The sequence below is a fragment of the Odocoileus virginianus genome, chromosome 3 (assembly GCF_023699985.2).
Source record: "Odocoileus virginianus isolate 20LAN1187 ecotype Illinois chromosome 3, Ovbor_1.2, whole genome shotgun sequence".
NCBI classification, from domain to species: Eukaryota; Metazoa; Chordata; class Mammalia; order Artiodactyla; family Cervidae; genus Odocoileus; species Odocoileus virginianus.
In genome coordinates this window covers 15,822,112-15,845,170 of record NC_069676.1, presented here as the reverse complement: position 1 = coordinate 15,845,170, position 23,059 = coordinate 15,822,112, and the positions used below count along the sequence as shown (strand labels likewise).

General features: G+C 54.1%; 2 protein-coding genes and 1 long non-coding RNA gene across 4 annotated transcripts; 1 reads left to right on the top strand and 2 right to left on the bottom strand.

Annotated features, from left to right (window-relative positions):
- Positions 1 to 356: 356 nt before the first annotated feature.
- Positions 357 to 11,896, bottom strand: KHSRP (KH-type splicing regulatory protein). 2 transcript variants are annotated; one of them, XM_070464849.1, is made up of 20 exons: positions 11,527 to 11,896; positions 9,570 to 9,666; positions 8,955 to 8,993; positions 8,569 to 8,608; positions 7,639 to 7,688; positions 6,997 to 7,068; positions 6,198 to 6,255; positions 5,744 to 5,918; positions 5,464 to 5,562; positions 5,026 to 5,124; positions 4,803 to 4,905; positions 4,160 to 4,260; positions 3,935 to 4,079; positions 3,696 to 3,856; positions 3,496 to 3,605; positions 2,988 to 3,076; positions 2,705 to 2,905; positions 2,522 to 2,599; positions 2,283 to 2,443; positions 357 to 1,207 (listed from the first exon to the last, which is right to left on the bottom strand). In XM_070464849.1, the coding sequence occupies exons 1-20, from the start codon at positions 11,782 to 11,784 to the stop codon at positions 1,199 to 1,201; spliced, it is 2,145 nt and encodes a 714-aa protein (XP_070320950.1). In that variant the 5' UTR covers positions 11,785 to 11,896; the 3' UTR covers positions 357 to 1,198. The 2 variants fall into 2 exon arrangements, with proteins under 2 accessions (XP_070320950.1, XP_070320949.1); XM_070464848.1 differs by having other exon boundaries at positions 357 to 2,443.
- A 108-nt stretch (positions 11,897 to 12,004) lies between these two features.
- Positions 12,005 to 16,721, top strand: LOC139034320 (uncharacterized). Its single transcript, XR_011486723.1, has 2 exons — positions 12,005 to 12,713; positions 12,832 to 16,721. It is a non-coding gene; the product is annotated as an uncharacterized lncRNA (long non-coding RNA).
- Positions 13,194 to 22,008, bottom strand: SLC25A41 (solute carrier family 25 member 41). The gene is made up of 8 exons (XM_020916822.2): positions 21,389 to 22,008; positions 20,635 to 20,898; positions 20,230 to 20,385; positions 19,548 to 19,700; positions 18,866 to 18,973; positions 14,954 to 15,121; positions 14,723 to 14,870; positions 13,194 to 13,636 (listed from the first exon to the last, which is right to left on the bottom strand). The coding sequence occupies exons 1-8, from the start codon at positions 21,461 to 21,463 to the stop codon at positions 13,464 to 13,466; spliced, it is 1,245 nt and encodes a 414-aa protein (XP_020772481.2). The 5' UTR covers positions 21,464 to 22,008; the 3' UTR covers positions 13,194 to 13,463.
- Positions 22,009 to 23,059: the final 1,051 nt, after the last annotated feature.

The window sequence follows — 23,059 nt, the reverse complement described above, 5'->3', positions numbered from 1 at the left end:
TTGTTCCTCTTCAACTTGTTTCCTCTAGAAACACAACTGCGGCCGGCACGCAGTTTTAGACAAAAAGCACTTTATTTAACCAAAAAATGGGGGGGGGGGGGGGGGGTGAGAGTTAGGAAAGCACAATGCGCCTGCAGAAAACTATCGTCTCTTAGAATTATTTTTTTAAAATAAAAAAAAATAAAGGAAAAAACCCAATACAACACAAAGCTTATAATTTCCAATCACCATTATCAGGCTTTTACAACATCTATAAAGAACAAACATCTGCTTCAAAACTCTATGGGGGGAGAGGGGGGGGAGAGAGAGACAGAGAGAGAGAGAGAGAGAGAGAGACGGCACCCAGCAGACTTGGGGAGGTTTTGTTACCATTTATTTGTGAAGTTAAAAACGAGCGATAAAAAGTAAAAACTGCCATACAATTTTTTGTTTTGTTCTCAATTGTTTTCCGTTTCCATGTCCTCTTGAACAGATGAAACACAACAGACCAGTCCTGGGGCGGGGTCGGGGGGCGGGGGGCGGCGGCGCGGGGGCGGGGAGCGGAGCTGGGCGGAGAGGAGCGAGAGCAGGAGCAGACAGGCTGAGGGAGGGGCTGCCTGGCACGGGGTGGAGGATGGGCTTTCCTAGGCGTCAAAACCTGGTCCAAGGAATGTTCCAACTCTAACTAAAAAGAAATAGCAAGAGTGACTTTGTTTCCTTTTTTAAAAGTTTATTTTAAAAACATGAAGAGGGCCAAGGGTGGTCGCAGGGAGTGAATGAATTGCTTTCTCCTGAAAGAGGCAGTTTCAGGAAGGCTGGGGCGGGGTGGGGGACGATAGAGATTTTTTATATATATATATATAATTTTATAAGTTTTGTTTTGCTTTTTTAGTTTTTAACTTTAATTTTTTTTTTTTTTGCAGAGATTTAGTTCTCGCTATCTTCTCTGGCTGGCTCAAGATGAAGGATCCCAATTTTGAAAGAAAAAAAGCATATGAGACACACAGAATGAGCGAGAGAGCGAGAGCCTGGCACTGCCCGTGCCACGACCCCCAAGCCACTCACAGGGAGGGCTCCCCCGGCACCCCCCTTGGCAGCCATCGCTCTCTCGACAAACAAACGGAAAAAAAACAAACGAAAAAAAGCCCCCAAACAGAACAAAATGGAAAAAAAAACAATAAAAGATTTTCACAGATGAAGAAGTTCACATTCATTCGATTCATTGAGCCTGCGGAGAGGGAAGAGATAGGAATTGGTCACTACGGGGTGGGGAGGGGGTCGGGGCGGGAGACTGGGGTTAAGTGGCAAGGAGGGGGCCAGGAAGCCCCTCTCCTGAGCCTGTGGCAAGCGCAGGCTGGAAGGATGTGTTTGTAGCTGTCTAGTCAGTGCTCTGGGACTGGCTGCAGTCAGACTGGCTCTGAGATGGAGGAGAGTGACACAGGAAGGAGAAGCAGGGGCCGCACAGAGAGAGCGAGAGAGCGAGAGAGAAGCGCTCAGGGCTGGGGGCGGCGGGGAGAGGGGTGCCCTGTGTCTTCAGGAAGGCGGGCGGGCGGGCAGCTCCCGGCGCATCACGACATGACAACCAGAGATCACGGTGTCCCCACAACACCCCTGTGAGGTAGGTTGGAAGGTGGCAGCGATCGTCATGCCCACTTCACAGACAAGACCGGGACACGAGGCGGGCGCAGGCGCGAGAGCAGAGGCCGAGCCTGGGCGTGGCGGGCGGGCCCTGCGGCCGGGCCCCTTGGCACCGCCCCCGGCCCCCAGAGCTGTGGCCGGGCCCCACGGGGCAGCTGGCAGCACACACAGTCACTTGGACACGCGGGGAGAGATCGTGGGTTTAAAAATAAGAGTCAAAAGAACAAAAACCATGAGAGTAATGCAGAGAGGGGCAAAAATATCCGTTTTCTTCCCAAGTGGCCAGATTGTGAGTGAGCGAGTCAGTAGCCGGGATGGCGACCTCCGGCTGAGCGGATGGCCTGCCCCCCACCCCCAGGACTACCCACCAGTTCAACAGTTCCTCCTTTTATCTGCTGCGCGCTCTCCCCCAGCATCACGACAGCGTTACACAGGAACAAGCGGGCCGGCGGAGAGGCCTCTTCTTTAACCTCTGGACCCAGCGCACACTTCCCCCAGCTCGTGGGGGCTCCCGGAGACCTCTGGCCACACGGCCCCCGCTGCAGGCATCAAGGACACACCCCGCAGGGGAAGGGGTTTCCGGCGCTACCCACTAAGGCAGGATGGACGGTGGCCGGGGGTTGGAAGGAGAAAGGAGGAGGAGGAGGGTGGCAATTCCCACTTGCCTGCTGCTGTCCCTGCTGTGTGGGCGGAGGCTGGGGGCCGCCGGGACCTGGAGTCTGTCCGTAGTAAGCGGCTTGCTGTCTGTAATATTCAGCCCAGGCGGCACTGTAGTCTGGCTGGGAACCCGGGGGTGCTCCTGGACCCCCTCCGGTAGCCACTTGAGCTGTGGGGGAGCAGAGGGTGGGTGAGCAGGCCAGGATGCCGGCACGCCTGGTCCCACCCCTGTGGCCTGCCAGCTCACCCTGCTTCTTGTAGTACTCTTCCCAGGCCTTCGTGTAGTCCTGCTGCGGGGGTGCTCCAGGCTGCTGGGGCTGCTGGCCTGTGGGGGCAGGCCCCGAGGTCAGAGGACAGGCGGGGATGTGGCCACCCTCTCGCCCAACCCTCCCTGGCTGACTGGAGCTCCCACGGCGGCCCACACACTCACCGATCTTTTTGTAATACTCTTCCCAGGCCTTGGTGTAGTCCGACTGGCCAGCAGGTGGAGGCTGCGGGGGCTCGCCCTGGGTGGGCGGGGCCGCGGGGGCCGGGGCCGGGCCGGGCACGGGGCCTGGGGGCTGCTGGTAGTAGTGTGAGTAGTAGGCGGCCCAGGCGGCGTTGGGGTCGGCAGCGGCAGCGGCGGCTTTATCTGCAGGCAGAGGGCGTGTGGGCTAAGCAGTGGCCAGGTAACTGGCCCCTCCCCACTGCCCTGCTCAGATCCTTATACTCACTCGGGTCATGAGGAGCAGGCGGCTGCCACTGAGGGTAGGTGTTGCCCCAGCCCTGGGGTGGGTACTGGTGAGGAGGGGGGCCTCCAGCACTGAGGGTGAAAACAAGGGACACATGAGCCAGGTTACCCCAGGGTCCTTGCAGAGGACGGCCATAACCTGGAAGGGGGCCCAGAGCACCCCTTATGTGGAACTGCAGATTCCTGGCCCAGGGAAAGGTGTTAGCTGACTGATGCAAGCGACACAGGCCATGTGGACTCAAGGATGTGACAATCCCCCACTACACCACACAGGATTACAGGATCTACATGTGGAGTGGAGACTAGGGCTAACACCCACAGCATCTTTTAAAAATGGCATCTCTAAACTAACAGGTTGGCCAGGGCTGTGTTTGGCACCTCTGCAAGGTGGAATGGCCTTCTCGGTGGTGAGGAACACGGACATAGGGCCTGCCGGCCTCCTTGCCAACACTATGACCCCCCACATCCCAGGAGTCCGCGGGAATACTCACTGAGGGGGAGCCCCAGGTGGGCCCTGATTGAAGGGCCCAGGGTTGAAGGGCCCCATGGGGCCGGCAGGGCCTGGTCCCCCAGGGCCTGGTCCGACTGGGCAGAGGGGACCCTGGAGAAAGGAGAAGTGGACGAGATCAGTGGAACAGGAGGAGGAGGAGCTGGGCCCAGGTGCCCAGAACCCCTCTTGAGCTGAACCCACCTCGATCTTCTCCTCAATGAGCTGCTTGGCATGGTCGATCTGCTGGGGTGAGCCCCGGATGATGAACAGCTTGAAGTTGGGGTCTCCGTTGGGTGGCAGCTGCCGAGATATCTCTACAAAGGCGCCTGTCTGCTGGTTTATGGCTTTCACATTCTCGCCGCCTGCAGGAGCCATGGGCAGTGAGCGGAGACCAGGAGGAAAGCAAGGGGAGGGGTGAGGCCTGTGGAGGAGCCACTCACCTCGGCCGATGACCAGCCCGCACTTGTGCGTGGGGATGGAGAAGGTCATCTCCCCACCTGGAGGGCCCCAGTTGCCTTGGCCCCTACCTCGACCTCGGCCTCCTGGGGGCATACCAGGACCCCCTGGAGGGCCTGGGGGACCACTCTGCAGGGCAGAGAAGAGATAGGATGGTTAATGCAGGCAGCCAGCCTGCCCTCCCACTCAGCACACCTGACATCACTCACCCTGAGGCTTTGGAGGAGGTCATTGATAATCCGCGCCGCGTGCTCACACCGGTCTGGGGGTCCCATGATGTGTGCTATCTTCTCAGGACCTGTCCCATCGTCTGAGGCAGCACAGGAGAGCCAAAAAACAGTTACAAGAGATGCACAACTCCGAACCCCCAACGCCAAGCCCCGTCTGGAACATGTCTAAGTGCCGCTGGCTGCCTTTCACGTGTTCAGGAGCAGGTGAGGATCCCTCCCGCACTTGGTGCCCCCAGAACTAGCAGACACGCCTGGCAGAACCTAGAACTGACAACAAATCTCTCAAAAAGCACGGGCAGTCCGTCCTCCCCTAAGACCACTGGACTGGGCAGACGCCCACGTCTGGGGCCTCAAAGCTCATCTCACCCAGGGGCCCAGGTGGCCTGTCAAGACAGCCCTTGAGAGGAGAGGGAGAGGACAGCTTGGCAGGAGAGGAAAACACACTCTTCACCTCGGGAAGCCTGCCTGTCATTCACTTTCTTACGGGGCTGCCCCAGAGGGGGACAAGGCACGTCCTGGTGGTCTAGGAGTAACAAGGCACTGCAGACGCTAACCCCAGTGTCAAGCTGCCCGTCTTGGACCCCCAAGAGTGAGTCTCAGCAGATCCCAGCTGGCCCCTGACCTTGTTTAAACTGTATCCGAACACCAGCATCATTCTGGATCTTCTTGATCATCTCCCCACTCCGGCCGATGACCACACCAACAGAATGCCTAGGCACTGGCACCTGAGGGCGGCCAGGACAAAGGAGGATCAGCTGGGCTTTGTCACTGTCTGCAATCCTCCTGCTGCTCGCAAGCCAGCCACCACCCCTGCCGCTCCATCCACCCAAGAGGCCCGCACTCACATCGATGCCCCCACCGATCCGGGACCCATACTCATTCCGGTCTCCAAAGCCGCCCTGGTCACGCTCCCGCAGGATGTCCATCACCATCTCACAGGCTTGCTGTGAACATACAAAGTGTGGTGCTCGCACGAACACTGCTGCCCCACTGCATGCCCCAGGGTCACAGGCCAGAGCTAAGGACCAATGCAAGCTGCCTGGATCTTTACCCACTGCCCTAAGAGGTGGACATGGTGAGCACCCCGGCTTTCTGGACTGAGGCCAGTGGAAGCCACCTGCTCATGCACAGACGGCTGGGAGGGAGCTCAACAGAGAATGAGTCCAGGGCTGACTTCAGAGCCAGTGCTCTAGAAAATCTCTCCACTTGCATCCAAATCTCCAGCCTATCCACTGCCCTCTCTCTGCTCCCCAGAACCACCCCCTTGGCCCTGGGGCGCCCACCTGCACTTTGTAAGGGTCTCCGATGATCCGCAGCGGTTTGTCCACATTCGTGTTCTGGGAGCCATCCTGGATTAAAATCATCTTCACTCCAGCCCGTTCCTGTGTAACCAAGGTGACGTCAGTGCTGAGCCCTCCAAGGACTTCCCAGGGCGGGGGTCATGCCTGGTCCAAAAGGACGAAGGGCTCTGGCTTGGGGGCGGGCGGGGGCTGTGGCCTGCACAGGCACAGCTGCGGGAAGGAGGGTGTCCTGGGACGGGACGGCAGGAGACTTCACCCTCACCTGCAGCTGCTTGATGGTCTCCCCGCCTTTGCCAATGACCAGGCCGGCCTTGCCCGCGGGGATCATGATTTCCTGCACTGTGCCGTTCTGGCCCCCATTGGCATTGTCATGGAACTGGCCTGGGGGGCCCCCGCGGCCCCGGGAGACAATGTCGTCCAGCATCATCTTCGCTTTCCTGGAAAGGGGAAGAACAGGTGCTCTCTGAATGCTTGCCTGGAGCCTCAGCCCCGCTTCCAGAAAAGGGGGTTCCAAACCGCAGGCCTGACAGAGGGCCCATCCCTAGGGCTGGGGCTATTCTGGGCCAGGTTCCCCAGATCTCAAGAGACTCACTGCATTAAGCAGCCCCCCAGAGCAGGGAGGGCATGAGGAACATGGTGTGGGAGTCACCCTCAACTTCAAAGGTGGGCTTTGCCCACCCACTTTGTCATGATGACAGGCCCAGCCAGAGACTTACTGCACAGACTCCGGGGCTCCTGTCAAGGACACACTGCGTTCAGGTAGGCCACCGCTGTCTGGAGAGGAGAGGAGAGGAGAGGAGAGAGGGTCAGTGCTTTCTTGAGTCAATGCCTTGGGCAGACAACCAGGAGGACCTTCCATGGAGATGAGACTTCCAGGAACAATCGACAACTACTTCTGCCACTGTACGGCACCCTGACAAATCAATTTACCTCCCCAAACACTTGGGAGGGTGCTCTCTGCACGGCCAAGATCAAGAAGCTTTAAGACCAGCAGAGGAGGCAAAACTTCTAGTGAAAAAATAATATGGAAGGAGAAGCAGATTCCAGAAGGTCCCAAACTGGGCCCCTTCCATCACCACCCATATGAGCACCTTCCAGTCAATGAACTACATGTTAGGCAGGGAAAGCACTCAGAACCCCCTGCAAATCAGGTAACTGCCAAGGCGCAGGCAGGACTGGATTTAAACCAGGCCTGACCTCAAGGCTGTCCTTCCTAAGGAGCGCCCCTGCCTCACACTTTCCCACAGGTGCTGGAGCTCAGGTGGCAACACAGTCAGAGCGGGATCTGGGGTGTGGCTCCCTGAACTGGATTCTAGCCCTCCCCGCTCAGGGAAAGCAGATGGAGACAAGAGTTGCAGCTACACATTGTGGCGCTGTGCTGAGGCGGCACACAGCATGCTCAGTAACACCAGCCCACTTCACCTCCGTCCCATTGCGGCTGTCAGGGGATCATGAGAGAAAGCACCAAGAGCCCCAGCACAGTCACTCATCCCCATCCAGCTCCAGTGCCCCTACCTGGAGAGATTTGGACTTTGCAGCCTGAGTCCTGCTGGATTTTATTAATCTGTTCACCTCCTCTGCCAATGACTGGGTGGAGAAAAAGAAGAGCAGAGATGGATGGGGGGAGGCTGGCGCTGAGAGCCCCCCTGCCCAGAGGATGGATGAGAGAGTAAACACAAAACAGCTCCTTCAAAATAAAAGAAAAAAACAACAAAAACGAAAAACAAACAAAAATCACACAACACAACAGGGTCCTTCAGTGCTCCTGCGGCCTCTTATGCTTCTGCACAGCCCCTTCTGGTGCCCCTCACCAGATCTCTGAGCTGGGTTGGGGGGTTGTCCAGGGAATCACTCCCCATTCCACTCATCCTTTCCTGCACCTGCCCCAGAGCCTGGGCCTGGGTCAGAGGGGTAGGGGGAGGAGGCATCAGTAGGAAAAAAAAATATCAACAGACTCATCTTTGGGATTTCCAACCACAAAAGAAACTACATGCAAATAGCTATCTCCACTGTAAGTAATGAGGGGAAAAAAAAACAACTGGCTCTTTCAGACCACAGGTCTCAGGGTTGGCAGGTGCTCTCCTGAGAGACTGCCCTTGGGGGGACACAGGGCAGGGGTTAATGGGCACCCACTGGGTCACAGTGGCCCACACTCACTTAGTCCCACCATGCCGTCTGGGACCCGGTACTCTTCTGTCATTGAAGTCCTACAAAGAGAAACAATGAGAGTCAGCCTCAAGTCAGGAAGCAGCAGAGGGGATGGAAGAGCCAGAAGGCCTCCTGGAAAAAAGACCCTCAAAACCAGAAGTCCTGCTTCTTGCGACATGGGGACCAAGTCCCCACACGCCTAAGCAGACTCTGACAAGGGCATGGGGGCTCCCTCACACCACAGCAGACCACCCAACCTCTGGGGGCCTCCGTTTCCCACTCTGGGCCACAAGAGGCTTAGCCTGGTGTGGCGTGACCCCCTGGACCAGTGCTGCCCACCAACTCAGGGCAAGAGAACCTGGGACACTTTCACAGCAATCTGACAGCGTCATCCAATACCTATAGATCCTAACTTAAAAAAAGTCGGTTTTGTATCATTTTCATTTCATTCTTCTAGTGAGTTGTTTTTACTGCATTTCACAAAATTTTAGCCAATAGTAAAGAAAAGAAAAGAACATGGTCCTTCAGAGAGAATGCTCTAAGGTATAAAGGTAGGAAAGGAACACACCCCCACCCCAGCTCTCAGGGAAGAAGAGTCCGCAGAAGCAGGTGAGAGGTCAAGGCCAGTCCCCAGTCTTTTCCAGGAGAAAGGACGGCAGGGCTTCTGAGTATCTCCATCCAACAAAGGAAGCAAAGGGGCGCAGAGAACCCCCTTCCCCATTACAGCTAACAGCCACAGCCCTATGCTCCCTATGGCCCCACAGACAGTGAGTAGGAAGGACAATCGAAGCTCCTTCTGCCTTTCAGTCTTCTCCTTGGTTGACCAGAGAGTAAGACAAAGCCCTGTACAGCCCAGCACCCAGACAGAGCCCTCCCTCCAGTCAGCAAGAAAGGCCAGAGACAACAAGGAAACGACTTGCTCTCCAAACCATCACTTACCTGGGGGGAGGATGAATGGGCCCGAGTTGAGAACTCATGGCTGTAAAGAGAAAACCCAAAGGACAAATTGGCCCGGCTCCTCTCTGGGACCCCAAACACCATGTGCTGGGCACTCCTGCCATGCAAGGGACCACAAGCTACATCACAATGCCTCTGAGCCTCCCTGAGCGAGCGCAATGGGGCCACCTCACAACAGCCATGCTCGGAGGTGGCTGCCTCACGATCCAGGCTCTGGGGTCTCATGGGCCCTGGAGGGACATCAAGAGCCTCCATAAAGGAGAGGTGCTGTCTGCTCAGTACTTCCAGCTCCCCTCTGGAGAGTACTTCCTGCTAAAACCTCTTAAGATCCTGAAGTGGCCTCTGCCGGTGTCACCAAGTGGACTTACAGTCTCCCTGGGAAGCCAGCTTCTTGCTCTCTGGTTGGTCTGTGAAAAGAAAGAGGATGTCAGATGCAGTGCCCACCCACCCACAGCTGCCTCAAATCTGATGCTGGTGCCACATGTCCTAGCAAACAAGCCTCCTGCCCCCCACCCTCAACATCAAACACAAAACAGGAGAATAAGAGACCTACTCTCACCACCAGCACTCAGGGATAAAGAGCCCTTTATAACAGGGGGAAAATGATGGTGACCCCAGTACTTCCAGCTCATGCCCAAATCTGCCTTGGGGAAGGCAGGCTGATCAGTGAGTTGATAGTTTAGGCTGCACGCCTCCGGGTCAGCCACAACGCACTGACATGGGACCTGAGGGGAACCCTAGCTTAGCAGAAGAGGAGGAACAACCTTGAAAACTTACGCCCTGGACCTAGTCACAATCAATCTGCCCTCCTCTCAGCCACCTGATACCTCAGGACGGCAGCCCGGACAAAAAGAACGAACAAAGCTGGGATTGCTGAGGTTTTAAAACACCAAATGGCAGCGGGCTCCCCTCACTTTGAAACACATTCCAACAAAGGCACTTCACTCTCTGCCCCCAGCCCTTCCAGCAAGGCAGGTAGTTACCTCCATCTTCTAACTGCCTCTTTTGGCCCCCAAAACCAAAATCAGGAGTGCTGTTATTCACTGTGGTAGCTGCGTCGCCTCCAATCTTGGCTGCGATCTAGAAGTGAAGTTGTGAGCAGAGAAGAATTACACTCAAAGCCAGCCTCCGTGGTGCTCAGGTCAACCTTTCACCTCTTTGGTTCATGAATGCCCAACAGGTCTTGCTGTCTGGCCTGGGAGTGGCATTCCCTGGATTTAGGGACGAGCCTGTTGGCTAAGACTTCCCTGATGGCTCAGCTGGTAAAGAATCCGCCTGCAATGTGGGAGACCTGGGTTCGATCCCAGGATTGGGAAGATCCCCCGGGGAAGGGAACAGCTACCCACTTCAGTATTCTGGCCTGGAGAATTCCATGGACTGTACAGTCCATGGGGTCGCAAAGAGTCGGACATGATTGGGCGACTTTCACTGTTGGTTAAGACATTTCTAGGAGTTTCCACCCAAGGCTTCAGAGTTCCAGAGTTATTCAGGAATTTCAAAGAAGCTCCCTTTCTCTATCAAATTTGGGCCTAAACTGTTCATGGCCAGAGGGTAACCCACACTGATTTGTTCTAGGGATGAAAGGAGCAAAAGTTCAGGTGCCCTCCACCAGGGAGAGCCTCTAGACACTTCCTTGCCCAAGCACCCAGGCCTCTGGGATCCTCAAGAGCACACCCTCAAAATCTTTCCATTTGTTGAACAAATCTTAGGGAAGTTTGCTTCAAGGCATCTGAAACCCTCATCTAGACCAAAACAAAAGGCCCTTTTCGGAACACGTGTTACATTTTGGACACACAAACAACACTGAATAAACCCCAACCCAATAAATTTAAAACCAGAGTATGGCATTAGGATTACTACAAGTTTTCCAAAGACACACAAACCATGAGCTGAGGATCTATATTTTAACCTCTCTAAAACTTCAACCAAAAACTTGGAGCCTAAACTCTTGGGATGCCCATATGGGGTTTTATCCCAATCAAACACAGAGCACCACCTCTCCTTGTTTTAGCTGCTTCTCAATTAAGCCAGGGAGGGTGGGGGAGTGAGGGGTCAATCATATCAACTGCACCTAAGAACTCTATCTCATGTCTAGGGTGAAAGCCACAGACCATACTGGGAGGGGAACAGGGCGTTCCCCTAATGGGACCTCCCTGTGGTGGAGGCTTTGGGGACAATTCTGACTGAGAAAGCGCTCAATGGCCTGAGCCAGGTCAGTTTCCTTTTGAAAGGGCGGCAAAGTCCTCTCTTTCTATGGACCTCTTCCCCTCAGGCCGTGGGGCACCCGGGGAGGTCACACATCAGCATGTGAAACTCCCATGTAGTCATCATGCCCTAGAACACAGCGGAGGGACCCTTCCCTTCTCTCCCCAGAAGAGAAATAGGGTGCTTGCAAGTGACCTGAAGCATCAGAAAGAGTCAGTCCCTAGGCCTACCCTCCCCATTTCAACGAAACGCTTAGCCACTGCCTGGCAGCCACAGGGTCCCCTCTTTACTTTCCAGGTTCAAGAGGAAGGACTTTTCTAACCCCCTGAAGTCCCTGCTTCCTGGAGACCAGGAAGAAAAGGGACCAAGTTGGGAGCAAAGAGGGCCCTTTGCCCTGATGGGGAGGTGGGAGCACAGAAAGACCTTCCCGGGAAGGCGGAACCCCTGCTTCTAGGAGTAGAGAGTGTCCTAAAGAGTGGGAACCCCAAAGTGAGTCCCCACGCTGCACTTGCCGCTTTTGGGTGACCCCTCCCAGACGACCCTTCCCCCCAGCAGGGGGTCACCCCCAGGGGGAGTGCCCCATACCAGGCTTCTGGGGACGCCCCGGCCCCCACCTACCGCCCCACGTGACCCCGTGGCGGCCCCGGCCCCCCCCTTGCGACCCCGCGCGCGCGCACGTGACCCCGCCCCCTCCCCCGCCCGCCCGCGCGCCCCTCGGGCCCGCGGCCTCCTCACCTGGCGGGCCCGCTGCACGGCGTCTGCGAAGGCGTCCTTGCGGATTCCCGGGCCGCCCCCGCCGGGTGGCTGCGAGGGGCCACCGGCCGACCCTCCGCCGGGGCCGCCGCCGCCGGGGCCGCCGCCGCCCCGGTCCCCCGCGCCCGGCGGGCCCGGTGGCGGGCCTCCCCCGGCGCCCCCGGCTCCTCCGGACCCCCCGCCCCCGCCGGCGGGTGGCGGCGGCCCGGGCGGGGGTCCTCCCGTGCTGTAGTCCGACATGGCGCGGCGAGGCCGGGCCTGACGCGGAGGCTGAAGCTGAGGAGGAGGCGGCGGCAGCGGCGGCTCAACGCGGGAACAAGGCCTCGCTCCACACGGCCGCGGAGCACTCTGGGAAGCCAGCGGCTGGGAAGACGATGCGGGGGGGGGGGGGGGCGGAGAGGGACGCCCCCCCCCCGGCTTGACGGACGGCGCCGCCGGGCCAATGGGAGGTGGTCGCCATTCCCGGGACACCAATCACAGGCTCTGGAGGCGAGCGGCCAATCGGAGTGCCGCGAGAGGCAGTGGGCGGGAGGTACCGCGAGATCGACAGCTCTGGGAGGCAATGGGCTGCAGGCTGACGGCTTTGGGCGGGCAAACTGAGGCGACCGAAGGAGGCCGAAGGCCCAATGAAGCGGGAGTTCCAGAATCGCGGGGCGGCTTCTGAACCGGATTGACGGCTCCTAAGAGTCAAGCGGACAGGAAGGAGGAGTCTGGCGAAAGACTTCTTTGAACGGGCTGGGTGGGCGTTCAGTGAGATTGTCGTGTAGGCAAGCCAATGGGTACACACGGAAGGCGGCCTTTACAGAGATTGGCAATTATTTTAAGCCAATTTCTGGCGAGGTCGGTGTGATGCGCTTGCGTTTGGACTGAGTTACTTTAGCGTTAACCAGAATCCTTTTCTAGTCCCGTCGTCTAAGCCAATGGCTGAGTGGCGGGGGCGGGTGTAAGGTGACTGACCTCACCCTAGGCAAATAATAATGAAGGAAATGGAGGTGTCCCGTTTTGGTGGGAGCTAGAGGAAGCGCCGCTGCATTGGGGCGGAGCCAGCCACCAGACGCCGGGAGGGGATTAGCCGGAACCGGATTGAATGGCAGCCGACGTGGGCATTGGCCACCGGCTGCAGGAATTCAGGCCTGACGTCTGGGTTAGAGTCCCCGGAGGCCGGCCGGGTAAGCCAGGCACGTGGCCTGCTTGAGGCCTTGGAGACGGGTGCTTCCGGGGGTGGGGTGGCCGCAAAGCAAAAGGAAACTCAGGGATCCTCTCATACCCTCTCCTCTTTCCATCCAGGGATCTAGAGTCTTTACTTCTCTTCCAGAACGCATGGAACCGGCTCTCCTACCAACTCAAGGGTCTAGATTTCCTCCCAGGACCGAGGGATCCTAGACTCTTTAATTCGACACCCTACATCAGCTTCACATAAGGTCCTTGGATCCGAGCTCCAATTGCTTCTCGGCCTTTTGGCTAAGATCAAGTGGATCCGAGCTCCAAGCTCTTATCTAGGCCCTCAGTTTATTTTCTGGACCCAGGCATCTTCAAGGCTTCCAATTCCCATTCAAGACTAAGAGGCCCAAGCTACTCCCGCCCCCCCACAGGACCCAGGTATCCAGATGCCCAGCTGCCCTCCTGAACCCAGATATTCCAGACACCGCCAGCAGAAACCATCTGTTTATTCCTCATTGTCTCCACATTCACCCTTTTGCCATGGAATCAGGACAAGTCGCAGCAAGCCAAACTGGAGTCCAGACTAGTCCCAGGCTGCACCCAGGAGAGGAGGCACCAGGAATTTTCTGACCCAGGCAACCAGCCTGCTTCTCCTGACAAATCTGCCCTTGGTCCCGAGCCTGGAAGGCCCTTTGGGGCCAGGGGACACTGGATCTTCCCCTCCATTTTTGCCCAGGGTATGTTGCCTAGTTCACTGCTTATACTCCCAGGGTCTTCTTCATGGCTTCATACACCACGTAGCTGATGCCGCCTGCAGGCAACACCTTCAGTAATGTGGGGGTCATGCCTCGGTATAGCCCTGGCCAGCCCTGCTGGGCCAGGATCCTCCGGAAGACTCCACACATGGTGGGGTTCGAACCCTCCACAGTGTCTGTGGGAACAGAGGCAAGCTCAGGGCCTGGGCCAGAGATGACTTGGCATCAAGGGGTGGGAGTGGGGAGTGGGGAGCTGGAATGTTGGGAGGTGGGGACTGAAGCCAGGAGCAGAGGGTCTAGGGTGTTAGCAGAAAAGAACCTTGGAAGCCTTTCAGAGGAAATTGGTCAGTTTACAGAGAGTGAGGAATTTTCAGGATTTGTTTTAGGAAACATCTTAGAAAACATTGCAACTTCAATATTCATTGGAAGGACTGATGCTAAACTGAGGCTCCAGTACTTTGACCAACTCATTGGAAAAGACCCTGATGCTGGGAAAGATTGAGGGCGGGAGGAGAAGGAGGCAACAGAGGCTGAGATGGTTGGATTGGCATCACTGACTCAATAGACATGAGTTTGAGCAAACTCCAGGAGATGGTGAAGGACAGGGAAGCCTGGCAGGCTGCAGTCCATGGGGTCACAAAGAGTCACAACTCTTTGTGGGGTCACAACTTAGCGACTGAACAGCAACAAAGATCTCTTAGAGCTTTGCAGTGTGCTAAGGGGTAGTTTGGGGACATTTTCAAGATCAAGGTGGTAAGCTAAGAACCTGTTTGGGTATTTGAGGATTTGTTTAGGAGTTTGAGAGCCCATTTGTGGGAGGCACATTTGGGAGTTCCCAGGATACTGGGGGAGGTGGTTATGAGTTTGGGAATGTCTATGTCAGTTTTCGAAAATTTAGGAACCATTTGCCTTTTGGAGCCAGATGAGGCCTGAGTCTGATTTGGACAAATTGGGGGGTCATTTGGGGACTATATGTCTTGAGGTCAATATGGGGGCCTGAGTCACATTCAAGGAGGTTTGTGGGAGTCCTTTGGGAGCTGGGTGTTCATTTTAGTGATATGTAGGGTTACTTGAAGGGACTGTGATCAGGTTTGGGGGTGAGTGTACGTTTGGGCGGGTTCAGGGGTTAGCAAAGATGGCCAGGATCAGATATGGAGAGTCCAGGAGTCAGTTTGTGTGTGTGTTGGAGGGGTGATGAGAAAGTTCAGAGAGCAGAGGCAAGGGGTGGTGGTACGCAAGGTTGCCAAAAGAGCCAGGCTGACCTTGGGCTTGCATCCTGGTGCGCACCAAAGTCAGCGGGTAACTGGCCATTTGTCCACAAGTGGTGGACAGTGTCACAGACGACAGACTGACCAGGCCACTAGGGTCCTTCATGTCCTTGCCTGACTTCAGCCAAAGACACCTGAGCATCTAGGAGAGAAGAAGGCCAGGAGGAAGCTCTCCATGGGCCTGGGTTCACACCACCCCTGCCACCCCCTCTGCGGGACCCACACCTCATAGACGGCCAGGTCGGTGCAGGCATACGGGATGATGCCAAGCATGTTGGGGAGGTACCCGCGGTAAAGGGCGCGGGTGCCCTCCTGCTCCAGGATCTGCCTGGCACAGTCCAGCAGCCCCTTGTACTGGCCAGTCCGGCGCAGGGTCAGCCGCGTCTTCAGCACCTAGGGAGGATGAGGAGTAAGGCGGCTTATTTGAGCTAATCGTCTCAATGACCCCCCGGCACAGGAGGCAACTGCTCAAGAATGCACACAGCTGGGTTTCAAACCCAGCTGCCTCGGCCTGTAAGTGCTCTCAAAGGGTGAGGGAGGGATTTCGTCGGCAGTTCAGTGGTTAAGACTCCATGCTTCCACTGCAGGGGGTACAGGTTTGATTCCTGGTTGGGGAACTTAAGGGGTCTTCCCAGGTGGCACTAGTGGTAAAGAACCCGGCTGCCAACACAGGAGACATAAGAGATGCAGGTTCAATCCCTGGGTCAGGAAGAGCCCCTGGAGAAGGAAATGGCAACGTGCTTCAGTATTCTTGCCTGGAGAATCCCATGGACAGAGGAGCCTGGTGGACCACAATCCATGGGGTCCCATAGAGTCAGACACAACTGAAAAGACTTAATATGCACTCAGGGGGAACTAAGATCCTGCGTGATATGAGATACAGCCAAGAAAATTAATAAAACTAAAAAAAAAAGGATGAGAGAAGTGATGTGAGCTGAGTGGGGTCTGCAGCGGCCCTAACCCAGCCAAACTTGCCCTACCTGGACCCCAGGTAGGCAGATCTGCCAGTTTTCCCAAAGAAGCCAGAAACTGGAGTTTTTATGAAATGCCCTGACATCAAAATGTTGGCAACTCAACAGTTGTGGAAAAGACAGCACAGGCAAAATTGTCAGGTGGTCCCCATGGTTCCGGTCCCCCTCATTACACACGCTTTGTTTAATGGCCTCCCTTTGCCCTTGAAAACGGTCTACACCTGTGAGCGTGATGGACTGTGACTCTCTTGGATCAGGGTACGCAAAGCACAAAGGAAGAGGGATTTTGCAGATATACTAAAGCCCCTAACCAGTTAACTTTATTTTTTAGATTTTTTTAATTGGCATATAATTGCTTTACAATGTTGCCTTAGTTCCTGCTGGACAGTGAAGTGAATCAGCTTTACATGTACATATATTTCCTCCCTCTTGGATCTCCCTCCCACCTGTCCCCATCCCACCCATCTCCATCACAGAGGTGAGCTTCCTGTGTCACCGGTTGACTTAAGTTAATCAAGAGAAATCATCCTGGGTGGGCCTCACTCAATCAGGTGAGCCCTTTAAAAGAGTCAGAAGAAGAGATTGAAGGTTCAGAAACAGTTTTGGATTGGTGTTTTATATCTTGGCCATGCTTCTCGGCTCGCAGGATGTTAGTTCCCCAACCAGAGACTGAACTCAGGTCTGTGGCAGTGAAAAAAGTGTGGAATCCTAATCATTGGACCGTCAGGCAGCTCCCTAGGGTTGGTCTCAAACAAACTGTTTTGGAGAGGACCACATGGCAGGGAACAGTGGGTGGCCTCTGGGAGTTGAGGACTGTCAGTCCTGCAACCATAAGAAACAATCCTGGTAATAACCAGGGAGCTTGGCCGAGGACACCCGAGCTTCAGATGGGTTCATTGGTAGCGCAACCAACTGACACCTTGATTTCCACCTGATCAAATCCTGAACTGAGGACCCGACTAGCCAGTGCCCAGACATGACCCACAGAAACAATGAGATAATAAATCTGTATCATTTTAAAAGCTCTTGAGTGTGGTAATTTGTTATGTAACAATCAAAATAAAAACACAGATGCAAACTATTATATATAGAATGATAAAGAAGGTTCTACTGTATAGCACAGGGAACTTTATTCCATATCCTTTAATTAACCCTAATGGAAAAGATATATTTTTCTTTAATGTATTTATTAAAAATTGCATATGTATGACTGAATCACCTTGCCATGCAGGAGAAATTAACACAACATTATAAATCAACTAATTTCAAAAACAAAAACACGAAGAAACTCAACCAGACAAGGGCAAGAATTATGTGAAGAAAGCTTTAAAAGACTGTTTAGGGGACAAAAAAGGAGACTTGACCAAATGGATGTATTCTTGGATATGTAGACCCAATATTGTATAGAAAGTGAAAATGAAAATTTTAGTTGCTCAGTCATGTCTGACTCTGCAGCCCCATGGACTGTAGTCTGTCAGGCCCCTCTTCCATGAAATTCTCCAGGCAAGAATACTGGTGTGGGTTGCCATTCCTTCCTCCAGGGGATCTTCCCGACCCAGGGATCAAACTTGGATCTCCTGCATTGCAGGCAGGAGCCACTATCTGAGCCACCAGATGGCAATAATCTCTAATCTCATTTGAGTTTAGAGTAAATGAGTAAAAAACAAATACCAATGTGTGATTTTGTTTTCTGAACAAGGCAGATTACTTCTAACGTTTTGAAAGGAAAAAAAAAAATCAATGGAGAATAGCCTGGAAGACTAATAAGAGAAGGGATAGAGAAAAATAAGACATATTCAAGCCTCAAAAATGAAAGACTGGGCTGGGACTTCCCTGGGTGTCCAATGGTTAAGACCCAATGTAGGGGGCGAGCATTCAATACCTTGTTGAACATATGCCACAGGGTGCTGCCAAAAGAAAAAAAGGGGGCAAAACTACATAGACAGTAACATGATCAGTGGTTGTTAGGGGCTGGAGGAAGGAGGGAAAGGTGGGTAAGTGTAGTACAATGACTTTTTAGGGCAGTGGAATTTTTCTGCATGATGCTATTATGGTGGCTGCGTGTCACACGTTTGTCAAAACCCATAGCAAGTCACAACGCCAAGGGTGAACCCTGATGTCAACCATTGGCTTTAGTTAATAATAATGTATCAATATTAGCTCATCAATTGTAACCAATGTACCACCCAAATTCAAGTTGTTATTGATAGCAGAGACTTGGTGTGTAAGCCAAGATATATATGGGAACGCTCTTGTCCTTTTTACCTAATTTTTCTATAAACCTAAAACTGTGCTACAAAATAAAGCCTACTCATTAAAAAAAATTAGAAGATTATTTTTAAAAAAAATTAGAAGTGCATGAAGAGAACCTGAGTGTCAAGAAAAGAAACAGTGAAATGTTAGTCAGTCATGTCCAACTCTGCAACCCCATGGGCTGTAGCCCACCAGGCTTCTCTGTCCATGGGGATTCTCCAGGTAAGAATACTGGAGTGGGTTACTATTCCCTTCTCCAGGGGATCTTCGCGACCCAGGGATTGAACCCAAGAAGAAGAAGTTCAGAAATAAACCCAGGGACTTCCCTGGTGGTCCAGTGGTCCGGCTTCTACTGCAGGGGGCACAGGTTCCATCTCTGGTGGGGGAACTAAAGATCCCACGTGTCAGGGGATATGGCAACAAAACAGAACAAACGAACCCCACCAAAACAAATATACCAAGGTATATAGGAATTTGGGGTTTCCCCAGTGGCTCAGCAGCAAAGAATCCACCTGCATTGTAGGATCTGCAGGTTCAATCCCTGGGTCGGGAAGATTCCTTGGAGGGGGATCTACCCCCGCCAAGTATTCCTGCCTGGAGAATCCCCACAGACAGAGGAGCCTGGCAGGCTACAGTACTTGGGGTTGCAAGGAGTTGGACACGACTGAAGCAACTGAGCATGTGTGCATATAGGAATTTAGTAAATTACAGTGGTGGCATCTTGGGTCATTGGTGATGGAGAGGAGAGGACCCATTCAGTAAATAGTGTTGAGATGACTGGGTAAGCCATCTGGAATACAACTTTGATACGTGTCTTACATAAAGAGGAGGAGGAGGGGGCAGGGAAGGAGGAAGCCATAGCAGCTGCCACCCAATCATCTTGTTTCATCTTCTATGGGGCAGATACTCTTACCTCCATGGGGTTGATGAGCGTCTGGGAAGTGGCCACAGCCAGAGAGCCAGCAAGGAGACGTTCCTGAAAGGGTGGGGACTCGTGCACTCCGCAGAAGTAGTTTTTACACTGGGATGGGAGAAAGGAATGTGAGAACTAGCCTCCTTTCCTTCCTGAAACTCACCCAGGGGAAGAGGTGTGGGACCTGGAGGATGAAAATATGTCTTGGGAGCTTCTCTGGTGGCTCAGTGGTAGAGAATCTGCCTGCCAATGCAGGAGATGGGGGTTTGATCCCTGATGTGGGAAGATTCCACATGCCTCGGGGCAACTAAGCCCAGGCGCCACAACTACTGAGCCTGTGCTTGAGAGCGCAGGAGCCACAACTACGGAAGCCCGTGCCCTAGATGGGGCTCACTCTGCAACAAGAGCCCTAGAGTCCTTACTCTGCAATAAGAGAAGCCACTGAAATGAGCAGTCTGCACACCACAACTAAAGAAAGCAGAGGAGCCTCCACTCGCCACTACTAGAGAAAGCCCATGCACAGCAACGAAGACCCAGCACAGCCAAAAAGAAATACATTAAAATCCTTTTTTTTAAAGTATGTTTTGGATAAACATCTGGGCTTTAGGGGGTCGTGGGTACTCGGAGAGGTGACAGCTTGAGGGTGGGACTGGGGAAAGCAGACCATCCCCTCCCCACCCACCTGTTCGAAGACAGAGAACTTGATGGCGTACTCTGGAGCAATCTTGAGCACGTTGATACCATTGCCCCTCCACAGTGAACGGATGCCCCCTTCCTGGATCAAGCTTCGGAGACCTCCCAGCAGATTCATGAAATTCTTCTTGGAGGAGTAGACCTGGAAATATGGAGCCCCTGTCAGCCCTCTGAGGAGCCCTTCACCTCATCTCCATTCAGACCCCATCTTTTTTGGGGGGGCATGTGGGACCTTCGTTCCCTGCTAAGTCACTTCAGTCGTGTCCAACTCTTTGCAACCCTATGGATTATAGCCCGCCAGCTGTCCATGGGATTCTCCAGGCAAGAATACTGAAGCAGGTTGCCATTTCCTTCTCCAGGGGATCTTCTCAACCCAGGGATTGAACCCGCCTCTCTTATGTCTCCTGCATTGGCAGGTGGGTTCTTTACCACTAGTGCCACCTGGGAGGCCCTGACCAGGGATCAAACCTGTGCCTCCTGCAGTGGGAGCACGGAGTCCTAACCACTGTCGGACTGCCAGGGAAGTCCTGCCCCTTCTAACTCCAACTCCACTCTCAACCCCACCCTTGTCTCTCTTTCCGATTTACATACTCACCCCCTCCCTGAACTCCATCAGCTCCACTCTCATCCATCCACACCCCAATGGCCCCAGTGCCGTGGTCCCCACACACCTGCATATACACCTTGGCACGGTCCAGGGGGGCCGTGCCCGTGCGAGACACTGCCCCAGCCATGGCTCCTGAGAGGAGGAACTTCCACAAGGCTCCCTCATTATCCACTTCCAGGACATCCATGGGGACCATCAGCTGCTCCCCTGTATCCAGCACCTGCAGGACAGACCCAGCTCCCACCCACACTCATCCAGGCTGGAGGTCCTTTTCCTGACACATCTTTAGAACCTTCCCTCCCCCTCAGCTCCAGTCCAAGGCTTGCCCTGGTCCCCACAGCTTCCAGGTGGCATTCTACCCAGGCCGGCTTGGAGGGGAGTGGGCCATACAGAGAGGGCGGGCAGGGCGACCTTCTCCCTCTGCAGTCCCAGCTGCAGGGTCTTCAGGGCCTGTGGTTCCCAAGCTCACCTGCTGTGATGGGGGATGCTCCGGTTCTCTTTCCCCCAGGTGCCCAAACACGTACCCGTATACATGGGTACAGCCCAGGTTCCGGGAGGGGGCTGGGGGTGGGGCTGGGGGACCGGTTTTGGTGAAGAAGGCCTTGACCCTCTTAAACAGGTTCTGGACCCGCAAGCTGGGCTTCTGAGCTTGCTCCCGTTGGGCTCCCATCATAGCTGGAGGGTCAGGACACTCAGGCTCAAAGCTCTGGCCAGAAGTTGGCCCATCCAGCAACTGTGTGGGAGGGGTGCTTTGTAAATTTGGGTCCCAGGGGATGATAAGGTCACAGTGGTCCTTGTGACCTCACTGCATATGGCAGACAGAGTGAGTGTCTCCTCCCCATCCCCACCAGAGGTCCAGATCACAAACGCTCTAAACCCACGAATGTGTTACGTTATATGGCAATATAAGGGAGAGGGAGTGGATTAAATTTGCAGATAGAATTCAGGTTATTAATCAGCTGATGGGGAGATGGAAAGATGACTCTGGATTCACCCCAGGGGCTCAATGTAATCTTGCAAGTTCTTCAACAGGGAAAAGGGAGACAGAAGAGTCAGTGTTAGAGGGATTGGAGGTGAGAAAGATTCCACAGGCTGTTGCTGACTTTGAGGATGGAGGAAGAAGGCCACCCCAGTTAGCAGATTCTCCCCTGGAGCTTCCAGAAGGGGCCAGCCTTGCTGACAGCCTAATTTTAGCCCAGTGAGCTCCATGTCAGGCTTCTGACCTCCACAACAATGTGTTGTTTTAATCCAGTAAGTTCACGGTCCTTTGTAACAGCAGCCACAGGAAACGGACACATTGCCTTTCATTGTCATGTCAACAGGAGATGGAAGTGGAGGAGAAGGGGAAGTCTTCAGAGTTCTGAGAGAGAGACACACCGTCAGTCTCTGAAGTGACATGGGCATAGGTTTGGAGTCAGAGGGCCCCGAGTTTGGATTCCATCTCAGACTCTTCTTGCTGTGTGACCTTGGGGTCCCTGCTTTACTTCTCTGAGCTTCAGTTTCCCCATCTGGAGATTGGAAGTCATGATTGGCTCTACCACACAGCATTGTCAATAGGATCCAGTGAGAGCCTTTGTTGGGAGCATCTCCACTGTCCAAATTGTCTGATCCAAACCCCCGATGTCATCCTTGATTCCTCCTTTTCTCTCTTGCGCAGTCTGTCACTACATCCTGTGGGATTAATCTTCAACGTATATCGAGAATCTGGCTGCTTCTTATCATGTACATGGCTACCACCTTGGTCCAGCCCATTGTCACTTACCTGGACCAGTGCAGTAGCCTGCACCCCTGTTCCCCAGCTCCAGACCTAACGGTTTAAAGTCTGTCTTCCCCGCAGCGACCACCAGAGGGCGCGCATGAGTACCTGAGTCAGGGCCCACCCCTCCTCCCCGCACAGCCCTCCAGGGCTTCCACCTACCCGCCCAAGTCCTCCTCGCAGCCCACAAAGTCCTGCTCTACTTGCCCCATCCGCTCCCAGCCCTCCGTTCCTCCCTCTCTCCCACTTGCTCTCTCCGCTGCAAACAGGCCTCCTCGCTGTTCCTCCAACACACCAGGCATGATGCTGCCTGGGGACCTTTGCCCCTGCTGTGCCCTCTGCCTGGGATGCTGTTTCCCTAGGTACCCGCATGGCTCCCGCCCTCACCATTTAAAACTCTTTATTCAAACATTACCTTCTCCTCGACCACCCTTGCTGTTATCATTGTTTAGTCGCTAAGTCGTGTCCCACACTTTTGCGACCCCATGGACTGTAGCCTGCCAGGCTCCGCTGTCCGTGGGATTTCCCAGGCAAGAACACTGGAGTGGGTTGCCATTTCCTTCTCCAGGGGATCTTCCCGACTCAGGGATCGAACCTGCATCTCCTGCATTGGCAGGTGGATTCTTTACCACTGAGCCACCTGGGACGCCCTAAAATAGAATATTACTCAGCCTTAAGAAGGAAGGAGATTCTAACACCTGCTGCAACATGGATGACCCTTGAGGACATGATGCCCAGTGAAATAAACCAGACAGAAAAGGGCACATAGTTGCATGATTCCAGTTCTGGAGGTCCCAGAGGAGTCAAATACGGAGACAGGAAGTAGATGGTGGGCCCAGGGGCTGGGGGAGGGGATGGGGAGTGAGTGTTTAATAGGGACAGAGTTTCAGTTTGGAAAAATAAGAAAGTCCTGGAGATGGATGGTGGGGATGGTTGCATGACAGTATAATGTACTTAATATCATAGAACTGTGCGCTTAAAATTGGCTGAAAGAGTACATTTTATGTAACGTGTATTTTACCACAATAGAAAAATATTTAATTTTCTTGTTGTTTTAAGCCTCTTGTTTTTGATACCTTTTTACAGTAGCCCAAGGAAAAGAACACACTTGTGTAATTAGAAAAACATACAGGACAAA

Excerpts from the sequence above, each read along its gene's own strand:
- KHSRP (XM_070464848.1), bottom strand. The coding sequence starts at position 11,784 with ATGTCGGACTACAGCACGGGAGGACCCCCGCCCGGGCCGCCGCCACCC. Across the intron at positions 9,667-11,526 it reads CCGTGCAGCGGGCCCGCCAG|ATCGCAGCCAAGATTGGAGG; the intron begins GTGAGGAGGCCG and ends CTTCACTTCTAG. Across the intron at positions 5,125-5,463 it reads GAGACCCTTACAAAGTGCAG|CAAGCCTGTGAGATGGTGAT; the intron begins GTGGGCGCCCCA and ends GTATGTTCACAG.
- SLC25A41 (XM_020916822.2), bottom strand. The coding sequence starts at position 21,463 with ATGTGTCCGTTTCCTGTGGCTGCTGTTACAAAGGACCGTGAACTTACT. Across the intron at positions 15,122-18,865 it reads CGCTCATCAACCCCATGGAG|GTGCTGAAGACGCGGCTGAC; the intron begins GTAAGAGTATCT and ends CATCCTCCCTAG. Across the intron at positions 14,871-14,953 it reads CCGACCTGGCCGTCTATGAG|ATGCTCAGGTGTCTTTGGCT; the intron begins GTGTGGGTCCCG and ends CTTCTCTCCTAG.